This window comes from Semicossyphus pulcher, unplaced genomic scaffold (assembly GCF_022749685.1).
Source record: "Semicossyphus pulcher isolate SPU_LCO1_2020_fin unplaced genomic scaffold, fSemPul1.0.p SCAF_8, whole genome shotgun sequence".
NCBI classification, from domain to species: domain Eukaryota; kingdom Metazoa; phylum Chordata; class Actinopteri; order Labriformes; family Labridae; genus Semicossyphus; species Semicossyphus pulcher.
In genome coordinates, this window is record NW_027211759.1 from 29,744,917 (window position 1) to 29,767,991 (window position 23,075).

Here is a 23,075-nt window from a genome sequence, read left to right on the forward strand (position 1 = left end):
AAGTCGAGTCTCAAGTCATGTATTTTTGTCAAGTCAAGTCGCAACTGTGTGACGTCCACGGTTGGCTCTGGTTGTAACTCTTGATTTTCCTGGCTGACGGTCGCTTTCCTTTTCAGACTGTTTGCTTCATCTGAGCGTCGAGTTTGTTTCTTTTTCTTTGGATTTTCACTTCTTGTTGAAGTTGTATCTGTAGTCATCCATCTTCTCTTTGTTTGTTCAGCCATAGTAGATCACTGTTTACTCGCAACACTTGCAGAGAGCGGAGAAGCAGCCGCTTAGCTCCGCCTACCCTCTCTGGCAGACCAACCACTGCTGGCTGATGGAAAACGCGTCACTAACTTGGCGCCGCTTGGGATTTGTTCAATGAACGTCACCACAGACACCCAGTCTGTAACACTGCAAATGTAAAGGCTTTCATCAGTGGGCCAAAAGGTAAAGCAGCTTCAGTAATTAAAGATTTCACACAAGCTGAATACATCTCACCAGAAATTGTGAATGTGTGAAATCTGAACCTCTACACAGTTTAATGATCACCACTTAATATGCACATAGCTAATATTAGCCTTATTAACCATTAGCTTACTGATGAGAAAAGTCAATGAAGGCGATGAACTCAAACCATAACTTTAACATCAACATAAGCACAGAACAGTCTCTGTAACAGCCCTCTAACTTTGTTGTCTTCTATGCACCCAACATGTTATGATTATTACTGTCTGCTGAGGTACAGTGGATTTCCGTTGCTTGTTTGTGCTTGTGATACCATGATGATAAAACCTGACTTCTTAACAAGTGAGCTGCTGCAGTCTACTCTATGACTACCGCCAACAGCCACTTTGCTTAGCTTAATGGCCATAAACACTGTAACAGTCCAACTCTTTTGAAAGGTGGCAAAATTCAATCAGCACTTCTAAAGATCAATAACTAAGTGCAGAACCCAGTGTGTAAAGTAACGTATTAGTACACTGTTATGAGGAGATTTGAGCAGGACTATTTCTTTGCTTGGCGCTGTGGGTTGAGTTAATTGTCACCAGCAGAGACTCAAGAAAGTTACTTCCCAACACACAGAACCGCTAAAGGCGGGGTTCACACGACAAGACAATCAAGCCAATTTCCCCCTTCTGACAAAAGTAAGCAAAGTCTCGACCTTTTCATGGGTCTGAAGATTATCTTACAGATGTTCCTTTGGTGTGAGGGATGTTAAGAGCGATTTTACTTCCTCCGATCTGCTTGGAAGGACGTCGTGGCCGCACCAATTTCAAATTGGTTATCCTGCTGTGTGGGGCGAAGCCCGAGGACAGCCGAGCACGCACTCTTTGGATTGTCGAGTGGAACTAGATGGATCCTGTTAGAAGTGGAAATCTGACAAAATCTCTCGCTGTATGAGAGTCAGACTCTGGTTGTTGGTGGATCTGTGAGTGTGTGGTGTGCTGTTTGGGTCATATCGTTGCTCTGCACACACTACAGGAACAGAACAGTTCAATCTATCATTATTTGTTTAAACATCTTTTAGTGTAGGCCAGCCTTAAGACAAGTTATTTATGAGATCTGAAAGTGCTGGTTACATGACATTGTTACTTTCAAACAGAGGCTAACCTTTTCCCGCTGTTACCAGTTGTTTTGCTCAGCTATCCTGCTGCTGGCTGGAGCTTCACATTTGCATTATAGACTTAGAGCGTTGTCAGCTTGGTCATCTAAATCTTGGCTGGAAAGCAAATTAGTAAAAAAAACAACTCATAAATCCTCTCATGCACCCAGGGGCATCGCTATGTGATCTCTGCTACATTATGTCCACTTATGCTACATTAGAGTGACCTTTTCAAACTGTAATGAAGCGTAACCTTTGTGATGTTTATGTTTTCTAAATAAACGGATGAAAAAATGACACACACACACACCAGCAGCTACTTTTACTGACCCTGAGAGTGTGTGGCGGCTGGACTGGCAGTCCAGTGACTTCCACCTGCGCCATGTCATCTGCATGTGCACTGAGCCCGTGGATGAACAGGACCGGACTGCTGTGAAGGATTTCCCGCTGAGGAACCAGATTCAGATCTCTGTCCACGTAGAAGCTGGGGTCCGACACCTCGAACTTCACGTCCTCGTTCCCCGCACAGTCATCAAACTCGACTAGAAGAAACACAGAATGGGTAGATGTTAGGCCTTCACTGGGAACAAATTACAAACAGAAATGTCAACAAAAATGTGTCATGAGAAAAACAGTCACTGCACTGTGAAGAAAAGAACTAGAGGGGGTTGCCAAACAATCCACACAAACATGTAATTCTCAGATATAAAGACATGCCCTGAAGACAAACAGATACCCTGAAGAGAGAGTAGGATGTTCTGAAAGGCTCTGTCAGCCAGGCTACAATAAAGTCAGTGATCTCTATTCACACAAGCCAGCTGCAATATTCATGAACCATTGCATAACATGCTACAGCGTGTAGATGTATTAATGTGTCTGTCTTGCTTTTGTGGGCCGGTGGTACCAAGAGGAACTGGAAGAGAGGAAAGGATTTAAGGTACAGGAGAGGAAAAGTGTCACCTCCGAGTGACGTGCACGTGGCGCGTGCACGTGTGAGCTTGTCTTGTCTGACTGAGCGAGACACCGCCAAGGACTCTACCAGGCTTTATCCCTTCTGATCATGTTCATCCTCTCTTTATCTCTCTCACACACTCCCCTCGGTGTCGTGACATGATCCCCATGTCCTCCCCCTCCCTCAGCCCTGACAATCCTCCCCTCCCTCATCCTTCACCTCCTCTTTACCTCGCCCACCCATGATGATCCTACTGTTGTGGACTGAAGAGGGAGGTGTCAGAGATGAAGTTAGCATGTGTGGATATTTAGGGCCCTATTTAGACGGCAGAAGGCGCACGGTCTAAAGCGCATGGCGCCAAGTGATTTAGGGTGTGTCCGACCCACTTTTGCTAGTTAGATGGCGCACAATCTGGGCACAAACAAAGACGTTAAGTCCCCAGATTATTCATAGGCGTGTTTTCAGCATTACATGAATCAAACCAATCAGAGTGTCAGCTCTCATTCCCTTTCAGAGCCCAGTGCGCCTGCAGGCATGCGTGTTGCTTTTTACACGGCGGATGTCAGTCATTCTTCTTATACAAACCGGACCCCAACCAGCATATTCAACTTATTTCTTTCCACTGTGTCCTTAAACACGCAGAAAAAACAAAGGTTACAGTACGATTCATGTCGAAGCACGGACTGATGTAAAAGCCACTGAAGCGATCCCACTGCCCAACAGAGACGAAAATGAAAAAGAGGCATGCTGTGTACATTTAGGCACGAGGCACAGCATTAATGATTTAAATCTCCAGACGGACAGGATCTTATGTTTATTAAAGTTCTGTGTGCTGACCATCAAAGAAAGGTCGGCTTCAAATGTTTATGTACTTATTGTTGCTGCTGGATCACATGGCTGTGTTGTCAGCGTTTTAATATTTGTGGGCACGACTGTCGGTGCCACAAGGAGTTGTGTTTGAGGATTGTAATAAATTTACCTCTTAGTTGCGTGTGTGTGAGTGTGTCTGTTTCTTTGTGTATTATAGAGAGCGTGCGTCTGAATGAGCGTGCATTATGGAGAGCTTTGTGTCGGTCTCTGTAGTTTTTGGCCCGTGCGCAGCTCGAGCAGAAATCTCCCTGAGTTGAAGCAGGTGTGTGGAGGCAGCGGTGAGCTTGTCTTCCTGCACTTCTCACCAGATCAGTAACAAACTGAAAGCAGTATCATGATGACGAGGGAAACAAAAGCTTACCGTCTCTCGGTCGCATAAACAACATTATTTTGTATCTACAAAAACACTGCTTTTTCCTCAGGAGTAGAAGCGCTGCTGTGCGTCCCTGTGTGAGACGACCAGGTTTTTGTTGGTCTATGGCGCGGTCGCTTTCTGCGTCCTCAAGATAGCAACGCGCCACCTGTTTGCCTGACCACACGGGTGCTAACATGGGCGCAGGATCACTTGCTATTTACACAACGTGGGTGTGAAAATGACAGTTGCATCGGGGGGGAATTAGCAGCTTAGATTTGTTGTTGATCAGTAAATCAAGTGCAACAGGGATCCCTGGTACTGTACAACTCTCAGTGTGGGTCTGAAAATGCAGCAAAACTTCATGCCTGTGTCCCTCATAAATATTTAAGTCGTCATTGTTTCTTTTTGAAGTCTGTTTGAGATCAGGAATTACCTGTAATGTAGGATATTCCATATGGCTAGCATTATTAATGTAGCATGTTGTCAGTTGCAAAGTCAACAAAAAGTACTCACTAATTCATCATAAAAACAAGGAAAATGTTTGTTGAGACAGATTATGTTCATCCATTGCTTTGTGACAAGGGCAGGGCTGTCAAGGCGATGTCCTACATGATCCGTCAATAATGAAAGTGATTATTTCAGCTTAACATAACAGAAAACTCTGTGGTAACTAATGACTAGCTGAAGGAAATCCTTCACAAAAGATCTGGAGGTCTCTCATCCATGAGTTGTATGCGTACATGGGGCTGGGAGGCCATTTTTCTGAGAGGGAATGGGTTCATATTTGAGTCCATATTTATCAAGTTTCTCAGAGCAGCTTGTGGATCAGTGGTGTTTCTCTGAAGATAAAGCACAGCTCTCATCTCCAGCAAAAGCTGAACCAGCTCATTAAAAGCTGAAGCCAATAAAATGTTATTGCCTTGTTGGCGAGCTGTTGAATTCTCACCACCTTACAAATAATCCATTGCCAAAGAAATATAGTTGTACTAAAAGAAAGCAAACAAGTTAGCACATGATTCAGTTTGATCAAAGCGAGGGTACATCATAGAAGTTGTCAGGACAATTTTTTTTTGTTATTGAACATGTCTCATGATGTTTATGGTCTGCATTGTTTTATCAATACGTAACCAATTTACAGTCTCTGACAACACATTGTTTTTGGGTTAGTGGCTGAGTTAACCATTCCACTGCTGGATTCAAACAACCCACACATGGGGCTGTGACGGTACTGAATTGTTCTAACCGCGGTGAAACACTAACGCCCCCTTGTTGATCAACTGTATAGTGCTGAACGTTTACCTTCTTCGTCCTGCCTCTACGCATACCGGCTTTTTAACCGTCTTTCTCAGACAGAGGTCTTTGGGTCAGCGGAGTATTGCATCACCTCTGCATCTCCAGATTTTTGGTCTGCAAACTTGAAACCTTACAGCATTCAGGTCCTACTGTTCTCTTTTCTCTGTGCCGCCACAGCGTCCTCTGTGTGACGTGGTGTTTGAATGAACGGAAAAAATGGTGCTAGTGTTTAGTTTTCACATTTCATTTCAGGTTCAGTTATTTCACTTATTCCACTGAGATTTTAAGCAGGCAAAATATGTCTATGATCTTTTTAAAAAATGAATAAAGATGCGTTGATGACGGTCACTGGGACCAGGATGGTTGGTGTCACATAACCTTGGTGCTGTGGTCATGCGGTTACCGTCACAGCCATACCCACACATTAAGACAAAAGGCATTAACAATAACAGATCCCAGCATGAAAACCAGAGTTACTGCTTTTGATCTATGTGTCTCTGTTCAATGTAAGTGTCAGAGCTGTATTAAGTTATGCCAATGCAGCCCTGAATCATCTTAATGCTGTACTGAACACAGACAGACCAGACGCTCCTCACTTGTTTTTTTTCTGTTGCTCTGCTAAAGTTTTTCAAGATTTCAAAACAGTTATTATAAATATAGTTACACTGGTCTTGCCTCGTCAACCTGCACGGAAACCTGTAAAATCCAGTTATCAATCATTAATTTGGATTTTTTGTAAGACCAAATAAGCACCTCAATTCTGCTGGGGGTTTTTAATTAATAGCTATCTGCAAGTACACATAGATTACTGAGAGTGTGTATGAGTGTTTTCTATGAATACATCATTAAATATAGAAATAATGAATACAAATCCATACAAGGCGCCATAACAGTTGCAGGTTGCATGGAATTACAATCACATGAAAAACTTTAACTGCAAAGGAAACAGAAAGTCAGTTTATTTGTAGCAGAGAACCACTTAACATCAGATATTTCCACTGACAAAGAAGCACAGCAAAGCTGTATTTAAACATTAGAAAGTGAGTCATAATGCACACAGAATACCAAAGAGTCAGGGAAAGGCTGAGTTACAAATCAAACACAATGGCCAGCCACTGTTGTAGCTGTCACACATTGTTTACTGCTGACAGAGCAGTAACTGTTTGGTTAAAGTTAAATAAATGGAGGTGCTGTGGAGTTTGGATTCATCACAACTTACAGAGATACTGACACAAACTGGTTCTTATTCTCACTCTTCTACCATCATCTCTTTACTTTTTTAAACATGGCTGCACATCTCACTTCAACTCATCAATCTTTACACATTTATCTTCCATCAGGCCAGCAGCAAGTGGAAATGGAAAAGTCCATGTTTAGCTCTACCTGACTGTAAAATCAATAGAGTGAAGTCTATCAAAGCACTCATTGAGTACACTTAACCTTTGTGACTGTTTAGTCTGGCTTCTTTTATCTCCATCGCTTCAGCAGACATTGTAAAATCTTCCCTCTGGACAAAATCATTTTCTGCCATCTGGATGATTGCTGGAAGAGAAGACTGGAGTGAAGAATAGGAGGAAGGAGAAGAAGAAGGGAACGGAAAATGAAAAAGAAAATGACAGGAGAGGCGAGGCGAGGCTTCAATGGACACTGAGGGAGAGCTACAAAGTCAACAACCTACTCTCCAGGGAAACAAGGCTCCATCTCAATATTCAACTCTCACTTCTAAGCTAAAGCATGAAAGATGTGTTCATTTCCATTCCCATTACAAGCCTCAGATTTATTTCAATAACATGGGCGCGCTCTTTAGAGCCTGCAAATTGCAGCGCCAAAGAGTGTCAGTGGCATTTCAAAGGCAGCCGTGGAGTGTTTGATGGTATTCTAATGTTGTCAGGTTTTGGGGGATTTCAGAGGAGAGCATGGTGAGCTGGGGGGCTTTGAAGTAAGGCAACAATGACAGAATGCAACTTACCCCACTCACCACCAGCATGGCCATTCACGCACTCTCTTTCTACAGAGTGCTGCCCAGGGTTGAAATAACTGTGCACAACATGGATTAGGGCAGCAGAAATCCCTGACTGATGAGTCAAGAGGAAGGAGGGGGTGGGGGGGCTTGACTTTTTCGTCAAGTTTGACATTCGAGTTCTTCAGGCCAAAAGCTCCAGTGGAGCCTCGGTCACCAACAGCCAGTATTACTTTAGGCTTGATCAGCCTTCATGGCATGAACCACTTTCAATTTCAGTTAAGCTTTTAGTGATAACAAATACTCACCTCTCTCTTCAGGATTGTGTAACTGATTACATAACTCTATTTTTCATGTTCGGTGTTTTATAAAGTACACTAAGGTCATCCACTGATGTTTCGCCCTGCATTCAGTCTCCAGCCATCATGTCACAGGAGCAGATAAACTGTCTGTGCAGTGTTCAGTTTTCTTTTGATACGTGTGAGTGCTCCTGATCGCTGTGCCCAACAACACTGAAGCAACTGTCTGACACTTAAGTTATCCATCATGTTAAACCTGAAGTATGCGGTTTCATATAGTACCATGCATTTCCGAGGCAGAAGATGGCTGTTGTCATTCACTGTTCATACATTTTCCTATGAAATGTAATGCACATTATATAACCTGCATAATTGTGAGCCAATTTGGACTAATTATCTGCAATATAAGATGGATTAAGCAACTGCTCCGGCAGTTATGCATCTGGGGATTGGGATAACATATTAAAAAGAGCAGTAAAGTCAGTCGGGGGCGAGGGAGGGGTCAAACAATGCAGGATGTTCAACCAAGAGACTGAGAGAGGAGCTTTCAGTCCATTTTGAAAAGAAAAGAAAATGTTATCATTTGAATGATTATTGCTTAAAGCTTCGCAAGTACTTTTGGAGCCTAAACATTTAAAACAGACTTTAAAACAGATGCTAATTGGTATCATGAGACAGACATGAAACATAAGCTAAAGAGGGAACATCAAGTGTTGGTGTTTGATGACCTGGGATGAGAACACATTGGACATTTGTAGGATTACATAAAAAACTATTTTGTTTGATATAAGAGGTCTAATGATATGTTAGCAGAAGATTTCTCTCATGCAATCAAAAACACTAAAATCAAATATATTAACACGTAAAATAAGGTATTTGGCCTAGTGTGAAAAAGAATTGACTTAAAGCTAAAATAAACCCTTCAGTTGCAGTTACACACGCAAGACTTGTGTCTCGTACATATACAACAGCTTTGGTTTAATTAGAAGTGTGTCTAGTTTGTCTGAAATGTTCGTCTGATTTGCTTGCAGAATAGACAAGTAAAAAATCTAACCTGAAATTCCTCCATGATGTTAAAGAACTTTCTCTGTTTACTTTAGATACAATAAATAAATGTGTTGTTCAATCGTGTCATTTACCTTTTAAAAGATCAGATGTGATAAAATGTTCTCAGGCTATCAGAACAATCAAAACAAAACATCTACGTACACGACTGTAATCTTGATTTCCTGCCTCTTAATGATGGAGAAACTTATTTGACATCCGACATCATCAAAGAGTATTTACATTGGCTCCTCTCTCTCTTTGTCAGCCATAAAAATTGGATTTTCCCCTCCTCTGTCAGGTACTAAAGTTTTCTTTGAGGTGTTTTGAAGACAATTTTCTGTCTTGTAACTAAATGTCAAGTCTCCATGATGGGAGAGATGGGAATCAGAGGAGTAATCTCAAAGGTGGCAGCACGGTGTGTTTGAGCTGATAGCTGCCGTGTCTAACCCGACAGAGTGTGCTCAGCCTCACGAAGAAGGCTTGGGAGAATAGCGCTCTCAAGTAATCACCTGGCATTAGAGAGGAAGCTGCTTCTGAAAATGTATTTACACCCTGAATTGCATTTCACCCCTGAGTTTCCTATCACAGATCATTGTGTAACACCGGTTATTGGGATTCAGTTTTAACAAGCTCCGCTTCCAGCTAGAAGACAAGGGTTTGATGGGTTTCGCCAACTAAGGGAGCCTTGACGGCAGAATCTTTCATCTTAGGGTTAACAGATGATTACAGTGAGCTCACCGACCTCCACCTTTTACTTTTGTCACACCAACCAATCCCATCATGTCAGACTTGGGATAAATAATCATCAGATAAAGCAGAAAAAGTGTTTAGAATCTGAGTACTGAGCAAACCAGATGGAGCGTTTCATGTCACTCACAGCAGGAGAATTGTATCCAGTTTATCAGTGCAAGTCTGATCTTTGATTCATAACATATGCATGTGCGTGCGCGCGCGTTCCAGCACCCTTGATCATACTTTAATTGGCTTTAGTCACCACTGCAGTGGACGACAGTGCCGTACATCAGAGTACAGTATTTTTTTGATCTGAGGCAGCATGACAGAGTTCTCATGTGGACCTTTAAAGGTCAGCCAGGCAGGCTAACTACCTGGAAACATTAGCCACATGTACGCTGAATATAATACACACAATGTCACGTTGCACCGGTGCCTGGGTAGTGAAATATGTGGGTGTTTCAAGCAATGCTTTTCAAAGTGCCAGAAAATAAAAGGTAAAAACTGAGCAAATCAAATTCACAACCGGAACATACGATCCCTCTCTAATGTCAGATGCTATAAATGGATTGTTAACATCAATAAAAACAGCACTCAGTAAGCCAGTATTTTCAGTTAGAGTAAAAACACAGAGGTTAGCATAGTGTTAGTGTCCCTAATGTTAGCCTCAGATATATATATATATATATATATATATATATACATACAAGCCATTATGTCTCAAATGTGAATGAATCTGGATTCTCATCTCTATTTACAGATTCTACATAAAAATGTAGAATCTGTAAAAGCAACGGGAAGTACTGTAATCTGCCGTAATGACATCCCGGCTCCCATCGGCGATCATCTGACAATGATTTAGCTTCTTATTAATCTCTATAAGCAAATATCTGATGCAAGTTCAGCTCAAAATCCATTCTACATCAAAAATTCAGCTTGAGACAAATTCCCTTGACACTGTGTCACGAATGCTGATCAGCATTCAGATTTCCCGACTTCCTCGAATGCATCAGAATTGATGGATCCGCCCTCCGTTCAACAAACTTGTCATGTTAAAGTAGTCTTCTTCTCCTCTTGAGGACAGACCTGACAAAGCTTCAAGTTGGCTTGTTCCTAATTTGCATCATGATGTTGTTATTTCAGCAAACTGAAGAGCCGTTATTTAAAGTCAATCACAATAACATCTGTTTCTTTTTCGGCTTCATCCCGCTGCAGTAAGCCAGAGTGCAGCCTCTTTGTAACTTACTGTTTACAGTGAAGCTGAGACTCAGCACTAACAGATAAACGGGCGATCCTCCGGGGGATGGAATGAACCAAGAAATGTATTTATATTATTTCTTATTTATAAGAAATTTGCTGCGTTTATCATTTACAATGCAGTGCACGGAAAAGGAAGTCTTGACTGGAAGTCCGTATCCCTACTGCTGGCTAAACCCGACATGTTCACCGCTGTCCCCAGAGGCTATATCGTCGTCAGACTGTAGCTGATGGGTTCCGAGATTGGGATTTATCAACATACACTGATGGGCCGAAGATAACTTGAAGCAATGATGTGTTGAAATGGATGCCCACACTCTGACAGTAAAAACAGAGGTGGCATTGCAAACCTCCACTTTGTGTGACCAGCGTCAACCCTGAGCATGTCGCTGCAAAATGTTTACCAAGCAGCTCCGTAACACCTCCTTCACTCCAGAAAATATAGCCCGGGAATATCAGCGAGGGAGCAAATACATTTCCTGAGAAAACATAGCAGTCAAAACAAATGAGTGGTATGTAAGCATCATTTACAGATAGGGAGGCAGGGCTACTTCACCCTGTGCCCACTGTTCACACAAGATGCCCTGTACTCACACAGAGATCTGACAAAACTAAACATTTCCAGTGTTGAAAGGGAAAGCTGTATATCTATTAGAAACCACATGTACACTCCTCTTACTCCATCCTATACAGCCGTCTGTTGGACAATAGCTTATTACTGTGTCACACAAAAATAGCCTCTGGAAAATAACAGCTTGTCAAATTAATATTTGATGGTATTGTCCATTCAAAGGAAAGTGTCTCCATTCTAAAGTCCGAAAAGTAAAGTTTGTGCATATTTTACTTTTGATGCACGCAGAAATAGTTGTTTATCTACTTATTTAGGAGACACGGCCCCTTATTACTGTGTGACATTCATTGTTTTGTTGTTGTTTTTTCAGTTGTCTGTCACAGTGTACAATACATTTCAGCTGAGAGAACAGCTTGCTAATTATAACACACGGTGTTCCCCTTGAGTGTTCTTACAAATAACAGGGCTGTAAAATGTCACTGTCAACTTATGCCCTCAGAAAAATATTTCTATTGTTAGTGTTTTAGAATTTCTTTCTGACTTTAAGCTACAATAAAAACTGTCAAAACAGGAGAGAAGTTCCACTGTGCAGTCTGACATTCTTGAAATTATTTACTTGAGGTTCAGAGATTGTGTTGAATCACCGGCTTAGAAATGTGCAAAAGCTGATTATGATAAGCTGGCACTTACAAAATAGATCAGTCACTAACAGCTTAGCAGCTGAGTTGAAGTCATTCAACAGACCGTGCACACTCAAAGCTATCTGGTTCCACAGCCTCATTTAAATCAAAATCAGCATCTCCTACCATGAAAAGGTTTTGTTCGTTTCGGTGCTAAAAAGAGCGGCTGGTTTGGAAGTGATCTGATGGTGTGGTTTCTTACACAGATCTGTGCGGCTCCTTTTCGTCGGAGTCAACAACACAAGCTGGTTCATTCAGCGCTGTGTGAGTCTGCTGTGTGTTTCTCTTTGGCTAAACTGAGGGTCCTGTTTGCCTCTTCCTGCTGTTGTCAATGAGTAACAGGGAGACGGGAGAGAGATGAGAGAGTGAGCGAGAGACAGAGGGAGTAATTATGTTGGAATAATGAGGGGCAGCCCGGTGCTGTCTCACCAACGGCTCAGGGTGATCCTCTCCTTGTTATCGCCCCGAGAAACAGCACGTCCACCTTAACAGGACAGGATATGTCGGGACACTGCAGCAAATAATGAACCTAATACTGTTTTATTGGAGTCTCATTTAAAGCTGACACCAGAGGTCTTATCAGGCATAAGTGATGCTCAATCGGCACCACATGAACTGACTAATGGTCACATACAGTCCAACAGTTAGTCTAGTGCTTAGTGTTAGACTGTCTGAATCACAACGACACTCATAAGCCGGCTACAATTTCTCGTTTACTCAGCATTATTTAATGATTAAACAAGACTGAGCTGGACATCTATGCTAGCAGCTCTGTGACGCTGAGCTCAGTGTAAGGTCAGCCTGCTCACAGAGGCAGTACAAACATGATTTATATACAGGTACACAATTTAATATGTTCACCATCTTAGTGTGTTAGCATGCTACAATTTGCCTATTAGCATTACAGACAAATCACAGCAGGAAATGAAGAGTTTTGTAGGTATTTTGACAACTCGACTAAAAACAAAGCTGTTTATAGTTGTTGCCACATCTAATACTACACAGGGGAATCATTTACAGTATTAAGCCTCTGCAAGAATGGATGACAAGTTTTGTTCCAATCCATCTTTAAGATGTAAAAAGATTTCAAAGTGGGATTGAAACATATCTGGTGATGTAAGAGTCACAGGATTGACTGAGTTATGAGAATGCATCCTCTGCAGACCATTAATGTCTGTACCAACTGGCATTATGTTTCAGTCTGCGTCAAAATGGTGGACTGACCGATCTCCGTTGCTACATCTCACATGGCTAACATTCAAAACTCACTGAGGGAACACAAAGTAAATTGTGTGCTTTTGTCTCCTCAGAGAGACAGCATCCACTGATGCATGTGAAGCACAGGTGGATTTGCAGCTGCATCCCGATGGAGGGCTGCAGAAATCTGCACTGATCCCGACCCTGTGGGTTCAGGGCCAGAGCCGGGCCGTGTTAAATTGCTGTTGGTAATTTCTAAAAAGTATCCATTTGCAATTATAACAGTTGCTGCTCTTTAACCGCATGCAGCATTAAATTACTGCAGTGTAATTCATCTACCTGATACAGGAAGGAAAACAGATTCTACTTAACTACCTATCCAGTATCTGTTTTTGGTTCTCTCACAGTTTTATTCAATTTGGATATTTGCGATCTTAATATTCAGCCTTGACAAAACAAGGCAAACAAGAAACAACCCTGGGCTTATTAGATTTTAACAAGGTTTTCTGAGCATCTTTTCTGCAGTAATTGCAATGTGGATTTCCCCTGACGGGATGCAGCGCTCTTGTTATAATCACCTACGTTAATCAGGATGCACAATAAGTCACAGACAGGCTCCTCTCCTCGCTGCCGCTCACTCGAGTCACAAAACCCTCAAACGGAGATGCTCATTATTACCAGCAGCACTTCATAAAGAAGTCTTGGCCACATAATGACAGGAAATTACACTTCTTATATTTCTGACAGGTAAGCATGTATGTTACACATTCCTTGATTTAGGTGTTGCACCTTTTTTTGTGTATTATTTAAGTGAACCTTTCAGCATTCCTCAAGACACTGTTAGGCACGTGTAAGGCCAAACATAAGCAAACAATACTTATATAACTCATTAAGTCATTCATGCATTCCATCAGCGGGCTATTCAGCTAAAAGATATAGGGTTCAAGGTTTTTCAAAGTAAATAACACACACACTGACAGCAACAGTAAACATCCTGCTGTCTCTACGCAGGCTGGAAATGTTTAGGCCTACAGGCTTGGTCTTTGAAGTTGCCTGTTTCAAGGTTACACCTGCTTAAATATGAATTCATTTAAATTCTTATTTCCAAACCCATCACAGCACTCCTCGCCCTATTTTTATGTGGAAATATAAATGAAAATGTTTCAGCGTATCTATGCGAGTGAGATGCCCTGAAGCCCAGCTTGACAAGGTTAACCACAGCAACATATCTGAAGGGAATGAGTGAGGTTTATTTCAGCACCATAACAAACTTCAATCAGCCGGTGTTTGTTGTTCAGTGGCAGGGCCAAGCGCTTCTTCAAAGAGGGTCAGGGCAGGGAGGGATGCCAGCTTACGATATTAAGATGGCCCGGCAGAGAGGAGACACGCAGAACCATTGCTATCGTCATATAAAGACTCATCAAATGTTCAATCAGCTGCTTAAGATCATCATCAATGAACCAGATGGTTCAGTGTAGCCCATAGAATGGACCACGTGACCTTAACTACTCTGTCAGACATCTCAGACAAAACAGCCAACTGTTCAATTAGGTACACAGAGCAGTGATGGGACTCTAAACACCTTACCCAATCAATGAAGCTGGGATAAACCACCGCCAGTGAATTGGCATCATCAGGAGATGACAAAGGCACGAGGGATCACAGAGGGATCACAGGGTGACGTGAAATTGGATGTTGTTCATCCCACTGTTGCCGAATCAGCCCTCAAATATTCATTTTGAACTTGATGCCAAAATAAATTGTAAAGGTCAAAAGCCATTCGATATCCTCTGAAACATATGATTGCAATTGACTGACCATCTGGCGCTCCAGGAGCCATAGAGGACGCTCTGAGTCATAGAAAGACACTTCTGACCACTGCAGCAGTTCTGTGCTCTAAGCTGACTTTAAAGGTACTGCAGCTATAAATATTAGATTGTGTTTCTGCTTGCTCCACAGACTGACCCTTGAAAGAGCCCCTTCACTGAATATGTATTCAGACTTGGTTGGGATAACGTTTCCAGAAAATCAACACCAAGTTTAGAGTTTAACATTGCTTTTCGTGTTAAGTTATGAGAGTGAACAGAGCCGTCTCAAAGGGCCTTTAGTCCAAATGTCCACACTTAAAGACCTTGATGCTCTCCCCAGAGAGTGCAGGAGGGCTGAGGGCTGTCCTGCTGTGAGAGTGCTAGAGGGCTGCCTCGTGGTCGTTCTTAGCCTTTTATGCACTTTACTACACTTTACTCAAGTCTGCAGAGCTGCAGACCGGCTGGAGGGATTTACCTACATTTGATTGTGTTTTCATGTTCAAACTGGAAAGAAAAAGTGATAAATATTTGTTTTGAACTCTGGCAAGAACAAGTGTGCACAAAGATACAGTAGCAGGAAGTACTGTGCATAGTTCTTTGTTCTATCCTTATAGTGATGATTTGTTTTCAGTTGGCCTGATCAAACTACAATACTTAAACTATTGGCTGTTGTGTTATATTAATATCATGATAAATAATCGTACAAGGATCAGACCAAAAACAAACTAACAAAAAAGAAAACTTGGCTTGTTTACCTAAATGGACCTCCACCCACAAGTAGTAGGAAAAACCCATCTGAGTTGTTGCATTGTTAAATTGTTCATAATGACTACATTGACCAATATGTCACCAATATTAATGTAACCCATACTCTTAAAGGGGAAGTTTGGTATCGAGAAGGCTCATAGGAACAAAAACGTTTGGAATCGGTCCAGCAGATAGCCTCTGCCGTACACACGATACGGTTGCAATGGCTGCAACATAATCACCTGGGGCAACTGTGCCCGATCAAAGTACGTTCACTAAAAGTGCTTGTTTTTACCACTGACAGTTAATTTAAAAAAATTAGATTAGAAAATGGCTAGTACATGTTTTATATTTTGACGTGTTGCATTCAATTTGCCTCACAACCGCATGTCCCGCGATGTGACTATTGCACATGCACACATGGCAATTGTGATGGTTAAACAATTTATTGTGGAGCCCGAGTGGTAAAGTTAACTGCAAGGAATTTCACCTGTACACCAATCAAGTCAAGTATCTTATGGATGCTGATTTGGTATAATATTTTTCTTTATCTAGAAAACAGTATCAGTTTGGCTTCAAATCTTCTCTTTCCTTCTGTATTTGTATGTTACTTTATGCAAAGCCACAGTGGTCTTTATATTGGGTTTCAATGCCAGGGTTCATTCAGCTTTTAACTTCTCCATTAACCCTTAAGTCATGGTCCTGATAGCAATCACCCACTGTCATATCAGCGTGTGAAAGCATGGCAACTTTGGTTTCGAAATGAATATCCTGGAGCCTTTAAGGTGAACAGTTGGACCTGTTATATGAATAGATGCTTCACGATTTGGATGCAGAACCTCAACAAAAGCTGTAATATGCATGCTGTGTGAGTGTGCCAGTGCATCTGTAAGGATGAATGCACAAGATTGGATGAGATGCCAGATGGTACAGAGATTAGACATGTGATCATGTATATATTTGCTGTGGTTTCCTGCCTCTCCAATAATACATAGCCCCTGAGCAGCTGAAAGGTGCACCTGTAGCATATGGGGAGAGAAGTCGGTGCCTGTCTTCAAAGGTCTATTCTGGCCAAAGCAGAGGAGGGATTTTTGCCAACCCATTAAACAGCCAGGCAGAAAAAAAGATGAAAACTTCCTGCCAAGTGCAGTAACACCCAAACCTGTCAATCAAACAACTTTACTCTACAGACACACACACACACACACACAGGAAGACACAAACGCACACACACATGCACACACGCACATTCATTTCAACACACACAAATCCATAAGCAAACGTAATTTCACACACAAGCCAGCTCCAGCAACGCACAGGCACCCAGCAACGCGTTCAAGCATTCAGGCAGATCGATAGGCTTTCAGGAAGTCAGTAACACCCAGGTTGAGCCCCTGAGGCTTGAACCAAGTTACTCAGCACTTTCCCTGGCCACTCAAGGGGAGCCATGCTGGGCTCCGGGCCAAGAGCCAAAGACAGGAAAAGAGGCATATGGGTGAGAAGGAAACTTCTGACACAAAGTAATTCTGTCATTCCGATGACAGTGGCCATCATTAGCTCCTTAGTGAGTTCACAGTTCACTTGAAATGTCTGCTCGGAGGTCTTGTCGAGGTATGGCCTCTGTTAGTGCAGTCAGAAGTGCACTGTCAAGGACCTGGAGGTTTTAAAGATAACTTTATACCTTTTATCTGGAATGAGTTACATTATCTTCACACAGATGGTGTTTTTACAGATGTTTTCTGTTACTTTTAATTGTTATTTTTGTGATGCTCATGTTAAAGGTCATACCAGTGTGAATTCTCACTTGGCCAATTACAATCTTAGCCGCTTTGATTGGCTAAACAGGAAGGGATTTCATTCAAATGTGAACATCAAAATGAAACGACCGGAGACAATCCTCGAGCTCTTTCCTGGAAAGCACAAATAAAAGTGTTGCAGATAATTTAGGCCTTAGATATTGAGCATGATCAGGAGTTTGGATATGACCATAGCAGACATCTTAACCTGGAAATAGCTTTAATTGTAGGAGCTCTCAGCAGAAGCAGAGAGGACAGACAGATGGAGATGGAAGAGATATCTTAGGATGTTGTGGGATATTCTTTTTTTGAGGCTTTTCCTTTCCACTACGTGATGCATCAAGATGCCTGAGGAGATACGAGTGGCATGTACATGTATCAGCCCTGTCATTTCATTGTTTGTGATAACTTGATGTGTTTTAATTGAATGTCAAAATGTGCTCATTTAAAAGTCACGAAACACCACTGTAATAATGGTTTTACATCTCGGCCTAATATAACAAACCCCTGTTATGTTCATGTTATGTTTATCTTGACACAAACAAAAAAACAGTTAAACACACAGGCATATAAATGCAGATAGGTTACTGAGGTTAAACACAGGATATTGACACAATGGTCAAAGTGTCATTGCTATTTTCCACCCGAAGCAGTCGTCATTTTCATGCCCAGCGCCCACATTGTGTAAATAGCAAGTGATCTTGTGCCACCGTTAGCGCCCATGGCCGTGTTGGTCTGAAAATGAGGTGTGGTCAGGCAAACAGGTGGCGCGTTGCTATCTAGAGGACGCAGAAAGCCACTGCGCCATAGACCAACAAAACCTTGTCTAAGGTCTAAAGTCTATGGGGCAGTCTGTCTCTGCTATTTAGAGGGCGCATTATGGACATACATCAGAGAGTTCACAACACGAGCTTGTCACTCACACAGGGACGCACAGCAGCGCTTCTACTCATGAGGAAAAAGCAGTGTGTTTGCAGACAGTGGAATAACATTGTTAATTGGACACAATTACTCCTTAAATCATGATACTGCTTAAGGTTTGTTACCAATCTGCTGAGAAGTGCCGGAAGACAAGCTCACCGCTGCCTCCACACACATCTGCTTCACCTCAGGGAGATTTCTGCTCGAGCCACGCACAGGCCAAAAACTGCAGAGACACCAAGCTCTCCATCTCGTGCTCTCATTGTGATGCTCCCTCTCTTACACACGCAGAAACAGACACACACTCACTCACACGCAACTAAGAGGTAAATTTATTACAATCCTCAAACATAACTCCCTGTGGCACTGACAATCGTGTTCACAGACATTATTACACTGTCCAGTGTTCATTACACACGCACTGGAGAATACAGCCATGTGATGCAGCAGCAACAATAAGTAAATAAATATTTACAGCCGACCTTTCATTGATGGTCAGCACATAGAACTTTAATAAACATAAGACCCTGTCCGATCCCGACGTCGTGCCTGCAGATGTAAATAATTAATGTGCAGGGACGCAGTGGAAAGAAAGAAGTTAAATATGCCCGTCCAGGCCCGGTTTATACCACAAGAATGACTGAAATCCGCCATGTAAATAAGAACACGCCTGCCTGCAGGCACATTGGTTGATTCATGTCATGCTGAAAACATGCCTATGAATAATCCAGGGACTTAACCCAACCTCTTTGCACCTTGCACCTCGGTTTGCACCCAGATTGTGCACCGTGCCTTCCCCCGTCTAAATAGGGCCCAAAGTGTCACCCCATGCACTGTTCATGTTTACGTGCACAAGTACTGAAGTATAAAGAGGAAAACAAATCTCAAAAGGATGTCACATGATATCATGTTGTCAGTCTGCTGTCTTTACCCTTTGAGTTAAATTATTAGTGTTCATTTCATGTTTGACCCAAAGATGAGGCATGAAAAAGTCAGCGACACAAGACAGCCGCTTAAATTCTAAATGACACCTGCATAATCTTTAAAAAAGGAAAAACCCGGGGTCTGGCACAGGATGTGCATGATGGCGGTCTTATCCTGAAGGAACAGAGATTCTAATATCACACTACATGACTGCCCATGTGTTGTCACGAAGACGTAACTTTTCAGCTCATAATTAGAGTGAAAGATTTTGTTGTGCATGCAAATAAAACATCCAAGGAATGCATGGAGAGAGGGCTGTGAAATAATGAGGTGAAGTCACTCGTGTGGATGTTTGTTTGGGACTTCCAAAGAAAGAGAAACATTTGGCTTGTTTGTGGCCGTCCTCTGCAGCGAGGAATACACAAACCTGGGGTTGCAATTTACAACACACACATATACTATCTAATAAAGGGCAATATATAGAAACCAAATCAACATGTTGTGATAATAATAAAATGACAACCCTAATTATCCAAAGAAGTAAAATCAGTTTGATAACTTACGGCACAGAATAATCACATAACTTTCAGAATGTATTAGAGAAGTGACAGCCAATAAACTCTAAACAATAGTGTCTCTTCACCAGTAATGTACACAGAACACAGTTTTACAAAGTCATATTAACAGAGCTTATAATTCATGGTGAATAGGGCCATCACTTTGCCCTAAAATCTGTTCAGTGTGATATGGAATCTGTTCGAATTATATCAAACAGTAAAATCAACAACCCAATACCGGAATCAATACGGGACAGGGTTTGTCCCGTATTTTTACAGTTGAACCCTAATGACATCCCGCCATTAAGTTGGCAGTGTAGGTCGTAACAGATGTCGGATCTCTGTGTAAAGTCACACACTGGAACATCAATATGAGCTATTTCACTAGTATAAAGGCAGAGACAGCGGAGCTTTGTGACAGCGCTGTTGCAGAATCTCTGTTCTTGAGACAGGAAGAAGTGAGCACTTATCACTAGTGTAAACACACAGCACATCGGTGAAACAGGCAGAGTCATACAGGGTGGAATATATATCATCTCAAAGGTACTGAATTGCAACCACTATCGTGATATGTAACGTATCAAGAGAGACATGCAAATATACAGTGGGCCCTAATTTCTTTTAGGTTAACATATGACTGATAACCAGTAAGACTGGGTTTAAAAAAGTGATTTTTCCGATTTGAATCGATTCTCATTTGAATGACCCAAAATCGACTCATAAATCAAGAGATCAATCTTTAAAAATATGTAAAAACGTGTGTGATCACTCGTGTTTCTGAGCGCTCCTGAACGCAGCACAACTCAGCGCATCCCCTTAAAACACGACAGTAAGGAAGACATGCATGGACGTTTACTGCGGCTACTACAAAGACATCAGTGAGCGCGACAGACTCTTTTTATCGTGTGCGCGTCCATGAATATGTAAGTTAGTTTTGCACTGATGTTTATGTTACTCCTTGTTAGCGTCAGCTTTGGCCGTTAGTGTATTTTCAGCATGTTGTTGTACAGTATGCCTTTCCCTATAACTCTCATGTGGCTTTCTTATTCGTGCTATGAGATCTCGTAGCCAAATCTCACGCAAGTTGAAGCCCAGTTTGTTTAATCAGAACCATGAGCCAGATGTTCAGACTGAAAATCTGAACTGGAAAAAAGTTGATAAGCTGTGTAATTCATACAATTGTTAATATTGTGTTGACTGCTGTGTGTTGGTCATGTTAAATAAAAAGTACATGATGTAACTTCTATGGGGTTAATTCTTATTGTAAACGTTAAACATTTTGTTAATGCACCAGGTTAGAGGTGCACTGGTGTGGAAATCGAAACGAATCGGGACCCTGTGAATATGACCCTCAGAATCAAAATGAATTGAGAAGTGCCTATCGACACCCAGCCCTAATAACCATGACACCAAGCAAGTTGTGCTAATGATCAATCTACTTGTTTCCTTTTCTTAAGATAATTGGAAGAATTTCTTGCAGCATTAGTAACCTACTTGTTTCATCAGTCTTCATTTTTTCTTCATGATGAGCTGGATGTGCGATTAGCTTTAAAGAACATCGCTGAGGTCTGTTTTATCACACAAAAACACGCATGAACTTCATCAGAGGGATTCATCTCAAGATGTTTTGCCAATTCTCCCTGAATTAAATAACCCTAATGGAAATCAATGAACTGAGTAACCATTCGTCCCTGTGCATGTAAAGTACAGGTATAGTGTACATATTATTCAGTAAAAAAGAAAGCTCTTTAAAATGTAATCATTAAAAATGCAGCTATATAACTCATATGTGGTGATAGCTGCACGAGAAGTCAATGCAGCTGTGCATAAAACTTCCTTTTAAACATTTTGGTAGAAAAACATATTCTACTGTTGGAATGTAACGAAAGAGAAGTTGCACTTTGTTTTGCAGAAACATGCCATGTCTTCTGGATTAAAGCTAAGTGGAGAAGGACTCATCCTTTAACAGGAAGAAATGCTGGGCATGATGGAGGTCCAAGGAGCAGTCAGGACTCTCTTTAGCCTTCGAACTATTCAATTGTTAAAGGAATATTTGACTTGAGAAGAAAAGCACACCGGTACATCACAAGAACACTAAAGTATGTTCCACACATGGGGCTCAAATCATATAGATTTTCACATCCTGGAAACACTTGTGGATTAAACGCTTCAGAATACAGGGTGCACAGCAGCATGGCAGCGGGAAAAGAATGGATAATACAATACTGGACATTCAATAGGAGGGAACATTATGGCTCGTGTGTGTTAGAGTGAGCAGAACAGTCCTTTATATTCTGCATTATATGAGTGTACAATATACAGTACATACACTGTGTACTGATTGTCATTCATAAAACTCCTGAGTTAGGTTGTTCAGGAAGATAATCTATCAGCTGTAGCTTTGTGGAAATAGATAGTAACGGTATTGACTGTATATTTTGAATCATTCCAACAAAAGCTGATTATCACTATGTTTCAGGACAGCGGTGTGAAGATGTATTTGCTGAAAACAAAATGAAAGAATACACAGCACTTTTGGGTGCTTGCTGTTTAAAGGTTTCTAATCTTCAGTAACGTGGTAAGCCCCCACCCCCCTCCCTTCCTTCCATACACCCACCAGCTAACCCCTGACAACATGAAAAGCCTTTGATGGTGGCCTTTGATGGCGTTGTCGCTAGCAGTGACAAGCAGGAGTTTCTACTGTAAATCAAATTTCCCCTTGAGGTAGAATAAAGATCGCGAACAAGATTAAATACAAGCAGATAAATTAAAATAGCAACAAATCTAAGAATGCTTCTGAGAAGTTTGCAGCAGTGAAAACAGGCCCTCACGTTCTTTCAGAATCAAGATGTGCCAACATCTGGTCAGAATAATGCAATATTGAAACTGACAGTTCATATCTGCTTGCCAAAACCTGCTCCCTTAAGTCCTTCAAAGCTGCAATTAAAAAACATCATGTTACTAATTGATGAGCGCCCTCTTAGTGAACAGACTGCATTGAATTAAACATGTGGAATTAATTTTCATTCCAGGAATGCCGTGAATGATGTTTGTCAGACCTACTAGCAGATGTAGTGCAATTTGCATCCTAAATGTGAATATGTTTCTGAGAATATGAAGGAAGCACAAGAGTATTCTTCTTCTCTTGTTCAGGAGTGTAAGAAGGAAAGAGAAAGTGGAAGAGACAGAGGGCAGGCTCAGAAAGACAGCGAGAGAGAGATAGTATATCAAAAGATTGCCAATTGCAGCATGATTGCAGATGGGGTCTTGGCACTACTGTCCCTGCGCCCCTGATGCCCTGTGATTGCAGCCTCTACAGGCAGCCTCTCAGGGCTGATGGTGCCAGTTTGTGTGCCAGTGTGCTGAGATGCCAGTTCACAGCCAGCAGCAGATGTGCTGACAGAGAGGTGAGATATCCATCTGAATTCTGTACAAGATGCATATTAATACTGTCAGCATAATGGGATAAAAAGTCTTCTAATGAACTTTATTAATGCAGATGCTTGCAGTGATTAAGCTTT

At 41.7% G+C, this 23,075-nt stretch overlaps 1 protein-coding gene across 1 annotated transcript in view; it reads right to left on the minus strand.

The window, feature by feature from the left end:
* Positions 1–23,075, minus strand: part of cdh13 (cadherin 13, H-cadherin (heart)) — a 367,968-nt gene that overhangs the window by 237,019 nt on the left and 107,874 nt on the right. Inside the window, exon 3 of the mRNA XM_069686880.1 lies at positions 1,919–2,130. Within this exon, the coding sequence (XP_069542981.1) occupies positions 1,919–2,130 (212 nt within the window). The remainder of the gene's footprint in view (positions 1–1,918; positions 2,131–23,075) is intronic.